Genomic DNA, 14671 nt, shown 5'->3' with positions numbered 1-14671 from the left:
AACATTAATTGTTGAAAGCAAAAGAAAATGAGAAAGCTGAAGGAGAATATGGAACAAAAATATCAGATTGAGAGAGAAGTTGGAAAACGTAAAAGGCATGTTTAAAATGTCTTACAATGTATTTGTGCGTGTACACGTGTGTGTGTGTGTCAGGTGGAGGATCTGCTGGTTGCCATGGAAAGGGTAAAACAGGAACTGGAGGTGATGAAAGCCAAGCTGTCATCAACTCAACTCTCACTGGCCGAGAAGGAAGGTCACCTGACCGCCCTCCGGGCCGAGAGGCGGAAACACCTGGAGGAGGTCCTGGAGATGAAGTAAGACGCACACATTTTATTACTCATGTTAACACGTTTAACATCTGAACGGTGCCAACGCCATTTGTCACGTTTCCAAAGACACAAACGCGCCACTTTTTTCTGAGGTGTGTTTGATTGACAAAAACACTGGTGTGTGATGTGAAAATAAAACGGCTCTGTACTTGCACAGCTTTGTCTTGAACAAATTGCCAACATCAGCACGCTAATGTGCCCACGATGACGGTGTTAATATGCTGTTGTTCCTCAGATAAAACTAAGCAAGGGTCACGATTTTAGTTTGGTAATTAGCACAAAACACAAAGTACAGTTGAGGCTGATGGGGACCTCATTAATTTTGCTGGTATTTAGTTGTAAACCAAAGTATTGAGCAGCTTGAGATTTTTACCTATGAGAGGAAAAGTCAGATACAATTCATCCTAAGGGGAAAGTGAATGTGTCCTAAATTTAATGGAAATCTATCCAATGTTTGTTGAGAATAATAAAAATGATGGCACAAGCGGGAAAGTTAGTTGATGAAGTCAGTATGAGTGATCGAGCTTTTACCTGTTTGTTTTTCAGGAGTGTGATGTTATAATTTAGTGCAAATATCACAGAAAACCAGATGAGGCGCAATGAATATCTCTACTTTTGATGGCAATCCATCCAATAGTTGTTGAGATATTTCAGTCATAAAGCCACCTTATCATCATGGCAAAACAATACAACATTAAACAACTTATGCAATGTTTTTGCTTCTCTGTGTTGTTTCCTCTTCGCTGACTGTGTTCACCAGATGACGTATCACTCAACATACACAGAATAAAGTCTGACCTTCAACCTTCCCCTGAAATTAGCAACTCTTATGATATCTCCAGTACTTTCCCATGTTGCCTCAGTGTTCCAGGAAGGTGGTCACTGGTAACATTGACATGCTCTTAAACCAACACCTCATCAACTCTCTCTTTCCTCTTCCTGTCTTTCCCCCTCTCTCTCTCTCTCTCTCTCTCTCTCCTTTCTACTTTTATCTCCTCCCTCTTTCGCTCACCACTTAAAAGCCATAGAAGTAAGTAGTGTGTTAATGCAATAACCATGTACCGCTGTCGAGCTCTTCATGTGATTGATTACATACACAGACACACACACACACTCATGCATTCGCTGTAACTCAGTGCACATTTTAATGTAATAATAATAGATGGGTTTGAGGGTTAGAGGAGTCCAGCAGTCCGAAGGTTCCCTGTATTTTCTGCTGTTTTACATCCTCACTGAGACCTTACAACGAGGTCTAATTTAGTGGAACGACGCTCTGGGCTGAAATAGAAGCCAAGGAGAATGTCCGTGTTAGCATGTCCTGCCCGGTTTATACACGCTGTGGGACTATCTTTTACAGTGGCATGATGGGGAAATGAGGGCATGCTCTGTGATTTAGCTTTCCTGCGCTCCCGTCCGCGGCGTTTTCTACCAACGTTGCATTTCTTTGTGTTTTTGAGAGAGACACAGAGTGTGTGTGTACAGCAGCAAGTCCATTCACAGGCCAGGTGAGCAAGTTATAGGCCGTTTTATCGCCGTAGTAACGACCCGTGTGATTATTACAAGCATCAGCGCATCAGAATGCGTGGCCTTGTTTTCGTATGTGAATTTGCATGTGTGAGTGTGCACGTGTGCGAGCGCGCTCTGATTGATTTACTGACGTGTGACTCGTCCAACGTTCCTGTAAAGAAAACACATGCGTCAAGAAGAATATTTTTGTAACAGGCGCACACATGCATCCTTCTTCACGCCCGCAAAACACACACACACACATACACACACATATATGGTTAGATTTAACAGACTCCCGTGGGAATGTTTCAATCTGAGCTACCGTTTAACTTCACTGTCAAAATATGCTCATGTGTGCATGTGTGCATGTGTGTGTGTGTGTGTGTGTGTGTGTGTATCCGTTGTGGTTAGCATCGCTACCCAACTCTGAAATATGGTGTGACCGTGTGTTTCCATACGCAGATCTTGCCTACTATCCAGAGAGAGACCAAATGTTTACTCTGCTGACCATCTCTGGTGGTTGTGTCGATACTCGACTGCACTTCATATGTTCCATCATGTGACACATCTTCACGACTAATGCGTTCAGTATGTGATTGCAATTTTTTTATTTAACATAGTTGTTTAGTTCTTAATACAGCAATTCTACATAGAAGCCAAAGGCAAAATCCCACTATTATTTGTGTATAATCATAAAGCAGCTATTTCTGCACTCTTTCACACAGCACTTTTTGTACCCTTAATGTTATTCTAATAGTGCATTTTACAAAAAAAATACTTAAAAAAAATCCCTCCAGTTTAAAACGTAAAATAGTAATACCAATAGTATTTCTGTCTTCCCAATATTGATTGTTTTTTAAGATATTATTTATATATTGTAGGATAGCAGTTTGCCCTTTGAGACCAACACGTCCACAGCATTTACTTTTTCTACTGTTTTCGTCTGTATCCTGGCCTGATCAAAATGAGCTTTATACTCATACAGAATTCATATGACGTGATTTTTGACAACTTATGCCTTTGCATAAAACATGATATTTTTCGGGCTGCCATCTGATGTGCTTCACACATATTTGGGATATTGCGTATTCTTGTGTCTGCTCTCTCTCTCAGTCAAAAGTTGTTCAGGTAGCTGCTACATGTCTAGCTGTGAGTAATGTACATTACGACACCGCTCATATTTTTCACAAGACATTAGGGTTTGGTCAGCAAATACGTCATTTGCTTCTGGCTTCCTCTCACATGTAAAACAGGAGATGTTTAAGATGGCCGCGTTCTGTGTGTCATATATCTCAGTGTAATGCATATGAAACTGTCTCTGCACACACAGACTGCCGTAACTCTTCAAGGTTTTGATGTCTGACTTGTTGCCCAGTTTTACATCGGTGTAAGGTTTAATGTTGCTGTAAGACATGATATATGATATGGCATGTTTCAGAGGTTTCTTGGACAGACATGGAATATATTAACACACATTCACACTCTCACTCCCATGCAGAAATATGTAGCAAATACAGCTGAAATACTGTCTCTTTCTCGCCCTCTCTACGTTTCCTTCCTTTCCTTTTCTCATTGCTTTACACTCAGTCTCTCACACACATAAACACGCACACGCACACGCACACACACACACACACACACACACACACACACACACACACACACACACACACACTGTGGTTTAGTTGTGTGAGCGTCTATCTATCTTTGTGCCATAGTTTTCACCAGCTGGTTGTATATGTCTTCTTTACTCTAACACTCTGTTAACCTTGAGTCCCTGATGTATATTTGTGTGTGTGTGTGTTTCTGTGTGTGTCCCAAGTCCACATAAAAACACTGACATGTAAATACACACCGATAGCATGTAAATACTCCTGCATGGAGACACGCACACACCAATATACACAACATCTAGGGACTGATTATACACAAGTAGAACTATACATATCTGCCCTGCTGGGCGCCAACATGCATCTTTCCCACTGATAAATCATGTGCAGCGACCTTCACATGTGCACACACACACACACACACACACACACACACACACACACACACACACACTCGTAAAACACACACAGAGACATATTTTCTTTGTGATATACATTAAATATGCACATGCTCGTTTTCTTCCCAGCCTTATGTGTGCTTGTGGGCATGTGAGTTGTGTTTTCTTGTGTTTGGAGTATGCAGGTGTGTGTGTGTGTGTGTGTGTGTGTGTGTGTGTGTGTGTGTGTGTGTGTGTGTGTGTGTGTGTGTGTGTGTGTGTGTGTCCCAGCCAGCTGGAGGAATGTGCTGACAGTGTGTGTGTAACAGCAGGGCAACGGGTCTGAAATCCCAATCTGGGACTGAATTAAAGCCTATTTTACTCTGTGTTGTTCTGCTTTACTGACATTTAACACACACCTCTTCCTCCCTCCACTGCTCTCTCTCTCTCTCTCTCTCTCTCTCTCTCTCTCTCTCTCTCTCTCATAGCACACACATGCATGTCTCTCTGGTGCAGGTCAGTTTAAGACTTGCATACAGTTCAGGGCAAGATTGGCTATAAATGTGTCAAAGTGTACAGTGACTATTTTATGCAAACATTTGGAAGGTATCTTTAAGTATTACAGAAGTTGAACTAATTATTGTTAACTTCAGGCAGTTTCAGTTTCTTACATTTATGCAGCAGAATGTAATGTATTTGATACCAGAACACACAAGGGACAAAAAAGAAGGTATTGTGAGGACGGATGTGCAGAGAGAAGAAGACACATAACAAGAAGTAAAAGGGTGCAAAACTGACAAAACGAGGAGGAGAAAAGAGAGTTGCGAGAGGTCAGGGCAAGCGTTATAAATCTGTTTTGGGAGGAGAGGGGCCGGAGGAGGATAATAAAATGAAAGAAAAGAAGCAGAAATGTTTTTATGGCGGAGCGAAAAGGAGGGAAAGCAAAGAGGAGAAAGACAGCTGTCCAACAACAACTGAGTCGAGCCAACGAATCTGCGTGATATCCCGAAGAAATTATATTACCTCCTCTCCCGTCTCGCTCGCTCCTTCCGCTCATCCATCAATCTTTCAGACTGCGATGTATATTGAATGCATAACCACTTACATTATGTCCTCCTCCCCTGCATGCACACAGTGTTCTCCTTCACACTGCGCACTAATTCACTGGTCATTATTTTGACCATCCTACCAGAACTATCCGTATAAACGTTTTTACGAACATTAAAATCACAATTCATCTGTTGCAGCAAATGCTCGTGACACATGTAACGTTAATGGGGCTAAAAAAGGCCATTCATGACAAAAGAAAACACAGAAGCGTCACAATGAAAAGACCCTGCTGTAGAGAAAGAAGGCCGGCGATGCACTTGACAATTGTGTTGGCAATGCAAATGGTCAGGGCTTCCAGCAACAGGGAACAAAGTGAGTCCCATTACTTTTGTTTGCTTCAGTAGGGAAATCAAATATTTTAGTTGGAATCTCGGTATGGGGAGGCCGCTTCAGGCTGTGACAAATCAGGTACTGGGTAGTGATTCATTGGAAATGCCAAAATCTACGGAGATTTCCTGGAACGGGATGTTCTTTTTGCCCAAAAGAAGCATTTAGCATCAAGAATGAGGACACTTTAAGTCTGTTTACACACAACCCGCCCTGTTTTGCACCACATGTACAATTAAACTATAAAGAGAGTCTGTAGAAACACAGAGTTGCTGCGCTGTCTTCAGCGTCCTGCAGTGAGAGCCTTGGCTGATACCTCAAGGTGAACACTATAAATTCAATTTATTTCTCCTTTGCTGCTGTGTACTTTGTTTTATCTCCCACCCAGCCTCCATCCAACCCTCAAACCTCTCCCTGGACCCCTTCCGCCATCCCTCCCTTCGTCCCTCCTTTTACCCTTTTTCATTATTCTTTACATCTCTTCTGCCCCTTACCACCCATCTCTCTATTCTGAGCCGACATCTGTCTGGAAACGTAATTATCCTTAGATTTTTGGCTGTCTGGCAGGCCGTATTTCTCACTGTCGTCACTACATACTGAAACTAATCGATGGTGTGCATCTGTGTGTGCTTTTTGTGTCCCTCTGTTTGTGTGCATGCAGTCAAATATCTTGTTTTCAATAGAACAACAGCTCTGCAGCCGGAAAGCCATCACTAACAGTATGACTGCACGTGTAAAATAAGCACTCAACACACACACACACACACACACACACACACACACACACACACACACACACACACACACACACACACACACACATGGCACAGCTATCCCATTACTAACATAAGAAGTGCATGTTGCCTTCAGACACACATACACACAGAGTCACTTACAAAACCAGATGAGACAGCATGACTGCTGAGAAGCTTTCACTTCCTAAGGAACATTTGGAGATGTATACACACACACACACACACACACACACACACACACACACACACACACACACACACACACACACACACACACACACACACACACATATAAATACATCCTCCCACACAGATTCATGTACACATGCTTATGGCAGCGCACCAGAGACAGGCACTTTGATCCCCCAAAAATGAGATTAATCCACAGTGTGCCAAAACAAGTCTGTGTGTGTGTATTTGTTGTGCGTTGTGTGTGTGTGTGTGTGTGTGTGTGTGAGACAGACATGTTGAGGGCTTAGTATGACAAAAAGGGGCATGCTGCTTTGACACAGAGTCTTACAAGCTCAAATCAGGGCGCCTCACTCTCCGTCTCCCTCTTTTCTCTCCATTTGTCTTGCGCTCTCTGAACCTTCCTGTCTTGCCCTCTTCTCTCCAACTCTGGCTGTCTTCGTCTTTACTTTTTGATTCTTCCTTCTCTCTTGTGAGAGACTGAGAGAGGGAATGAATCGCGGAAAATAGAAGCAATAAAAGATGTGCCTCAGTTCAAAGTTGTATTCAAATAACAGGGTTTTCTGAAAGTCTCTGAAGCCTTGCAAACCAGTGATCTTTAGCTGAATATACAGGAGAGAAAAAAGAGAAAGTCTCCTTTTTATGGCACTCGTCTGTATTTTAATTTATATCTTTATTGCCATACTTTATGTGTAATGTATTGCAGAACTCTCACTCTAATTAAGAACACTGAATAAGAAGAGGAAAGGCAAGGGAATTTAAAGCAAGCAAAATGAGCCAAGAACAAGAGCAAAATGTCCCAAAAGGCGGGAGAGAACCAAACTCATCAGAACAAAAAGAGGAGAGAGAGAACAGATAAAGGAAAACAGGATGCGGCAAAACTTGGACTCGCCTGTTGTCCTCCGCTAATTAAAGGTTGTGAACGCCAGGCCATCAAACAGATCATTAAACAGCAAAGAGGGAGACGGAGCGATGAAGAGGGAAAACTTATCAAAAAAGTAGAAAACTAAACATGCATATTTTTTTTCAAAGCCTCTGATAATATGTTACGAGTGCCAAACAATTACATTTATATTCCTGAAATAATAAAACTGTAATATGCGGATTAGGAACATAGAACAACGGGACAGACTAGTGACAGGTTGGCTTGTTTAACATACTCTGAGAAGAAGCTGGAGAGAGAAATAGACATATTTATAACCTGACGACTCTGTTACGACCATATATTCTACTTCAATGTACACAATGTATTTCCATTTGAAAACTTCATCCTGCTTAATGGGAGAGTTGGCTCACAGCGACATTCAAGTCAGAGGATACACGCAGTGAGCAAAGAAACTGAGCACATATACGCATCAAAAATGGATTATATTCCATCAAAGTTCTACTAATTAAGTCATCAACAGCTGGCTGAGGTGGAGTTTGGTGTATCAGTAAAAGCAAAATGCAACAAATGAAAACAGACATCGCGAATAAATCATGATGTACATGAAGCATGTGACTCGCTCCACTGAAGAGACAAAAACATCAGATCGGTTTGGACCAATGAGAAGACTGTAACCTCCCTCAAATAATACATGAAACACATTTCATATTCACATAACAGCAGATGAAAACAGTCATTTGCATTTTCTTTTGCAGATTTTTTTATTCTGTCAGTTTTGCGCTACATTAGGATGAAAACCAATAAGATGCCACCAATCATATAAATGGGGATACCGACAGTCTTTCCCGAGTATACTGTGTGTGACGAGGGTTTGAAGTTGCTGAGCACCCACAGATTGACAGAAACATATTTGTCACTCTCACATTGTCAAATATAGCAAAAATTGTTTCTTTAAATCTCTTTCATAGACATTTGGGAGTTGCAGGTGTCCGTTGCTGCGGCTGGTTAGTGTTACAGGAGTGAGTTTGTGCCGACAGATTGCAAGCAGATGTCTCTGTAACACAGCGTAGAAATGGATTTACTGTAAAGAACCACAATGAGCCAAAGCTGCATCTTTGGTCACACTGTGTGTGTGTGTGTGTGTGTGTGTGTGTGTGTGTGTGTGTGTGTGTGTGTGTGTGTGTGTGTGTGTGTGTGTGGTCCCATGGAAAGAGTAAGCTCCCGCAGACCATGGATAATGCATTTTTACACCTTTCTTATTAGTCACAGTGTGTGTTTTTTTTAAATGTGTGTGTGTGAGAGAGATAGACAGAGAAAGAGAAAGAGAGAGGTGAGGGAGCAAGAGCATTTTTAAGGAGAAAAAAGGGAGCGAGAAGTAGAGGAAATGTGTGGAGAACAGATCCTCATTCTGTCATGCAGCAGTCCCACCTGCCCTCCTCTCTCTCCCTCTTACTGCCTTTGTCTCTCTGCCTCCCCTCGCCGCAACTTCCTCCCTCCCTCCATTCCTCTTCCTCTCTCCCCTTTCACGTCTCTTTGATTTGTTTTCCCTCCAAATCCTCCAGTTATTTTATTCCCTTCCCTGTCAATGCTGTTTTTTCTATGTGTGTGTGTGTTAGTGTGTGTAAGCCTTCTCGCTGTCTTTCTTTAAGCCTCTCTGATGTACAACAGCTCCTTGAGGGGAGCTTTTCTCTCCCTCTCAAACACACACACAGACACACACAAACAGACAGACACACACACACACACACACACACACACACACACACACACACACACACACACACACACACACACACACACTTATCCTATGCACCAGCTTTAACCTATTTTCCTAACATGCTCTTTCTCTCTCTTTCACTTTTTCTGATTCTCTCTGATGGCCTCTCGTCCCATCTTCTCCCTCCATACTAAATCATTTATATCTACTGTCTCTGACCCACTTCCACTATAGTTTAAGACACGCACACAGACACACACACACACACACACACACACACACACACACACACACACACACACAGCTTTCAAAAAGACCTCGCCAACAATCCTTATGTTCTCAGTGTGTTATTGTACATTTTACAGTCGGTTATTTTAATCTAAGTAGTGTCTTTCAAAGATAAAACAAAGTTTCTATCAAATCAGGACCTGGCTGCTGTCCTGACAGAAACACATTTAATTTATAGAAATGTTACAGTTACGATAACTTATGATAAAAAAAACTAAAACATATATATAAAACATACATGAATCAGACATTAAAAACAGTTCTGCAAAGGCCATTTGAGATTTGACCGAGGACAGATTGGTGCAGTGTTTGAAGACAGACCTCCAGAGGGACGATGCCTTGGGCTTAACATTGTGTGGTGGAGACATGAGGCATCACAGGTGTCCAGGCTGCAGGAAACCTTTCACTTTCTTACAGTGTAAATAAACAAGTAAACTTTGCAGATCAGAAAACACATTTGGGTTTTTGGCGTTGAATAAAAGCCTTGCAGACATTCTTGACTGTAATTCCTGATAATCATTTTATCATTATTATGCATTTTCAACCTACTATTATCGCTTTGATGTGTTTGGCTTAATGTAGCCCTCGAGAGCAATTTCAAAGTTGTGAATGCACATAACAACTGCGGTAGGTGTCGATCATTTTCTCTAATAACTTCGGTTATAATCCAGTGAAGTGAAACTTTGTGTTGGCGCTTTTGCAGCAGAGAGAGCAGCAGTAAATAGTTTACTATAAACTAAGGCTTTATTGGCTGTCTTTGCTTTGATGCTGCACACATGGCCGGCCAGCACTAACAAATGTTTCATAAAACCTGCTCTGATGTGTGCATTCATTGCCCTGTGTTTTCTCTTGTTGAGCCATAAACCAGTGTGCGTACTCAAAGTAGAGGAAAGCCTTACTTTAAAGGTACTATCGACTCCATGTCATATATATCTATATATATATATATATACTGTATATATACTGTATTTAGTATAGTGTAGTGTGTGTGTGTGTGTGTGTGTATTAGAGGGTGCAGGGTAAAACATAAAAGAGAGGCCTCTAGTTTAATTCTTTTCTCGCTCTGTTTCTTACTTTCTTACTTTACTCTTTTCTTTCTCCTCAATATTTTGAGCTGTGAGGCAAAGCAGCAGTTCACACCTCAAATGTGTGTGTGTGTTTGTGTGTGTGTGTGAGTGTGAGAGAGAGAGAGCGTCAGCTCAGAGCAGATGAGAATAGTGGCCCCCAGTGCTCGCTGGCTGTCTGCCCCAGGACAGAAGCTGTCAGCTGGGAGAGAAATACTACTCTGCAGGGCCCCACTCTGGAGACTCAGAAACTAAACTGTGTGTGTGTGTGTGTGTGTGTGTGTGTGTGTGTGTGTGTGTGTGTGTGTGTGTGTGTGTGTGTGTGTGTGTGTTTGTGTGTGTGTGTGTGTGTGTGTGTGTGTGTGAGGTCTGTCAATTAAAAGCCACCTGATTAGAAATAATGAAAATAAGACGTTTCCAGCACAGATTTCTTCCATCCATCTTTCTATACTCATGCGTGTGTGCGTGCATGTGTGTGTGTGCGTGCATGTGTGTGTGTGCGTGTGTGTGCGTGTGTGTGTGTGCGCGCCTCCAGGCACTGAGAGCCAGCTGTGCCCTCCTGTATCTCATTCCTCTCATCTCTCCTCCGCTCTCTTCTCTCTTTAAAACCACACTTTTTCTTACAATTCAGTTATTCAAAGTTATTCCAGACAGTTGTTTCTCTCCTTTTCTTTCTGACAAACAGAACAGTGAGAATGTGGACAGGATTCAGGAGTGCATGATGTGCATGTTAATGCAGTTCTACCATAAACAAATCTAGAAAGTCTACATTGAGTTTGCCACTCTGCTGAATTAACAATTTTCAACTTTTTAAGTATGATGTTATTATCAGCTGCATATACATCAAGCTTAGAATGCTCTTACTGGATATTGAACTTATTGTGGTTCATCCTCACATCTTCAGGTGTTTTAGATGTCTTTAACCTTCCCCCGGGCGACCCAGCTGAGGCTGATCTAACCTCAGCTTGTATCCTAACTCCCCATGGCTGTCCTCTTTTGAGCCACATCTGCCGTGAGCTCTGTGACCATCACTCACCTACATCATTTCATGCCTTGACAGACTAAATAAAGGAGAAATAAACAAAACAAGGTAGAGTTGATTGAGGTACAATGATTGAGGCTGTATTTCAGAACTTTAACTACACTTGTCAGTAAAGTCACATCTTCCCTTTTGTCACTCAGCAGTTGGTTCTTTGATCCTCCAATCAGGCATCTCAGGCCTCCACTGTCCAGATTTAGTGGCATAGAGAAGCATTATTCCATAATTATTGTTAATTTCAGTCCTGGGTTGATACAACCTGAAGTTGTATTTTTTCTCTGTTTCTGAACTCATTAAGTCTCCTCCAAAGCAAACCAAAGCACACAGCCCTCATGATTACAGTAAATATGATTATCACATTTTTCTAATTCCCCCGTCTCCAGCCGTGTGAATCTGCTGATCTCAAAATTTGGTCAATCACGGTGGAGACGGTTTTGAAAAAACATTCCTCAAAGTCTGAACAAGTCTTGCATGTGGTTCTCTGTAGCCCAGCTTGCAGAGGGAAACCTCCCGACACAGAAATGAGGCCGAGCTTGACACGCACCATGTCCTACAGGGGTTAAAGAGTAAACTCTGGCGTCCTACAAGCAGCCTCCTGTGTAACCAGAGCAGACAGTGTCACCGAAAACAATGGAGATCTGCTTTGTTCAGTCAGAACGAGAGAGTAGAGAGGGGATTATTTCTAAAATAGCTCTGTGTTTGTCTTAGACGGCGACTGGCTAATGTCACACAGGACTGGATCTACTTTACACACACACACTGGGACACACACACTTTACTGTTACACACACACGCACACACACACACACACACAGTATGAAGCCTTGAATACACAAAGACAACTTGTGAACATTCACGCACACTGATATATATATATATATATATATATAAGCACATGCTTATGACCACACACGCACCTACAGAAAGACATGCTGTCATAAACCCACACATACAACTGTCACTTGAACACACACACACACACACACACACACACACACACACACACACACACACTGTAGATTGCAGTAGAGGGCGACGGCATGGAAGAGATAACGCAGCACACACGGGAAGCTGCTTTTGTGTGTGTGTGTGAGTGATCTAAGACCGGGCATTAGTGTTTCTGATAGAGTGAGGTGCCTTAAGTGGTTTTAGGAAGGAGAGAGCCCCCTGTGTGTGTGTGTGTGTGTGTGTGTGTGTGTGTGTGTGTGTGTGTGTGTGTGTGTGTGTGTGTGTGTGTGTGTGTGTGTGTGTGTGTGTGTGTGTGTGTGTGTGCGTGCGTGTGTGTGTGTTTGTGTGCTGGGGTTGGGGTCAGGTGCCTGCGTGTATCTGCTTACCGTCTGCCTTGTCGCCATGGCGATGACATCATGGCACACGACTGCCGAATGACGGAAAGAATGCCTCCTGTCCTCTTTCCAGACGGAGAGATAGAACGAGTGACGAGGGGAGAGGTGAAGAGAAAGAGATGAGAAATGCAGGGTGGGCGAGAGACACTGATAGAGATTAGGTGAGAGAGAGAGAGCCCGAAAGGAACTGGGAAGAGAATATATAACGTAAATGGAAACTTGTTAAATTGAATAACCTGTGAAATGTTCATATAAATATATGACTGTTTTACTACTCACCACCATTACCGTTCGGCATACAATGGTGATTCAGCCTGCGGCCAGTTTTCTGCATTCTTTTAAAGTGTTTTTGTTCACACTCATGAAAGTCAGGGTTTTCTGGTGAACAGAAAGCCATTGTATGTCTTTTGTTAGCTTGTTGGGGGTTTGTTGTAAAAAAAAAATATATATATGTAAATAAATATATATATAAAACGATGGCCAACATCCCGAGGAATCATTGAATGATTCTGCACCTCATAATGTACAGCCAACGCCAATGCTCAGTGCCAGCTGAAGTAAGGTTTTGGAGGAGGTTGGAGTGGTGGATACTCAACTTTGATGCAAAGACCAAAAGTTGCGTCCAATGCCAGATGTACCAAATGTCTTCTTTTTTTGTCCCCACTGGCTGTCGACTGACGAGGATCTGGCTTTTTATTGGTTTAAAATGAGTTGGTAAACTGGCTATTTGTGAAACAATCCGGTCGTACATGTTGTCTCTTAACTCCAACTCTTGCATCTGAAGTTGCTGATAGGACTGTAAATAATAAACAGCAGACATAAAAGAAGGTCTTGGCCGGGATATCAACGAGCCACACTGGATTCTCAGAAAGCCCCCGCAGGCTTATCCTTGTCAGACCCACAGCCAGTTGGTTTACAACCCTAACCAAGTTTCTTAGTTGTCTGTAACAGTTTATTTGTCATAACACAATCTTTCCTTAACTCACCATAGTTGTCATGCACAGAAGACATTGAAATTACTGGTACAAAGATGTAGTGTGTCTTTTCTGATGGAGTCCTTGTTAGCTAACAACAGATTCCATGGCTGACCAGTCAAAGAACAGAGTGACATCCAAACAAAATCCAGGGCAAAACATGCACAGATTTACAAGTAATCTCTAGGATGTGTTTTGCAAAAATACTATAACATCTGAAACAAAGAGTGTTGCCAAAATACAGAACAATGAAGATCTTACTGATACCTCTTTAATAAGCTTTTCCTTACTGTTGGTAGACCTTCCTTCATCCTTCTGTGCTCACCACATTCCTGCAGAAAGGAAAGACTTGAAAGGAAAGTTACAGATCTAAGGCTTCGTATCCACTGGGAACCTTTCCTCCACACAGTGCTGGCTTCTTTTTTTAGTTGTTTTCAATGGTAAGGACACATTGCCAGCAGAGCTGAGAGCATACTATGTTTTTAAGAGCCCTCTGACAGGAGAATTATCTAAAGATTTAGCAAAAGAGAGCTGCACTTGAAACACATTTTAATGATCACATAGTAACAGCAGTAGCCGCAACCAGCACTTGTCATAAGCATGTGTTTAGCTCTGGCCAAGCACAGAGTAAGTGTGTGTGTGTATGTGTGTCAAACTGAGATGAAGGGAGAGCCATAGAGAGGCCCAGAATGAGAGTGGTGCATCTGGAATAAATATCATTTTATCACCAGGGTTTATAAGCGCCATGTGCTGGCAGGTAACTCTCAGATATGGTATAAAACTAGACGCACTGTTAGCTTTAACAAGACTAATGTTCCATTAGCCTTCCTGTGTGTGTGTGTGTGTGTGTGTGTGTGTGTGTGTGTGTGTGTGTGTGTGCGTGTGCGTGTGCGTGTGTGTGTACTGTTTTTGTGAAAATAGAACAGGAAAGATTGTGACAGTGTTCCAGCATCTCACAATGTGGAAGTCAGGAAAATGTTCTTTCTGGTAGTCCAAGTCCAAGAGCTCATGTTGGTTAGAGTAAATGTTCAACACTATGATGCAAAGAAGAAGCATTTTGAATCCCCCAAAAATGACCAGGGCTGTTTTGAAACATATAATATTACAATATCGTATCACTTCAATTTATTGTATCTCAAAAAGTTGCATTTATA

General features: G+C 42.1%; 1 protein-coding gene across 1 annotated transcript in view; it reads left to right on the top strand.

Annotated features, from left to right (window-relative positions):
• The window catches only part of LOC306752525 (ELKS/Rab6-interacting/CAST family member 1-like), a gene marked incomplete at both ends in the record, with an annotated part of 135456 nt that overhangs the window by 51745 nt on the left and 69040 nt on the right, over positions 1-14671 (top strand). The window contains one exon of the mRNA XM_079236291.1: positions 154-314. Within this exon, the coding sequence (XP_079092417.1) occupies positions 154-314 (161 nt within the window). The remainder of the gene's footprint in view (positions 1-153; positions 315-14671) is intronic.

Source organism: Taurulus bubalis, assembly GCF_910589615.1.
Source record: "Taurulus bubalis genome assembly, chromosome: 20".
Classification (NCBI taxonomy): domain Eukaryota; kingdom Metazoa; phylum Chordata; class Actinopteri; order Perciformes; family Cottidae; genus Taurulus; species Taurulus bubalis.
Note: the sequence above shows the minus strand (reverse complement) of the source record. Positions and strands in the feature narration are given on the sequence as shown.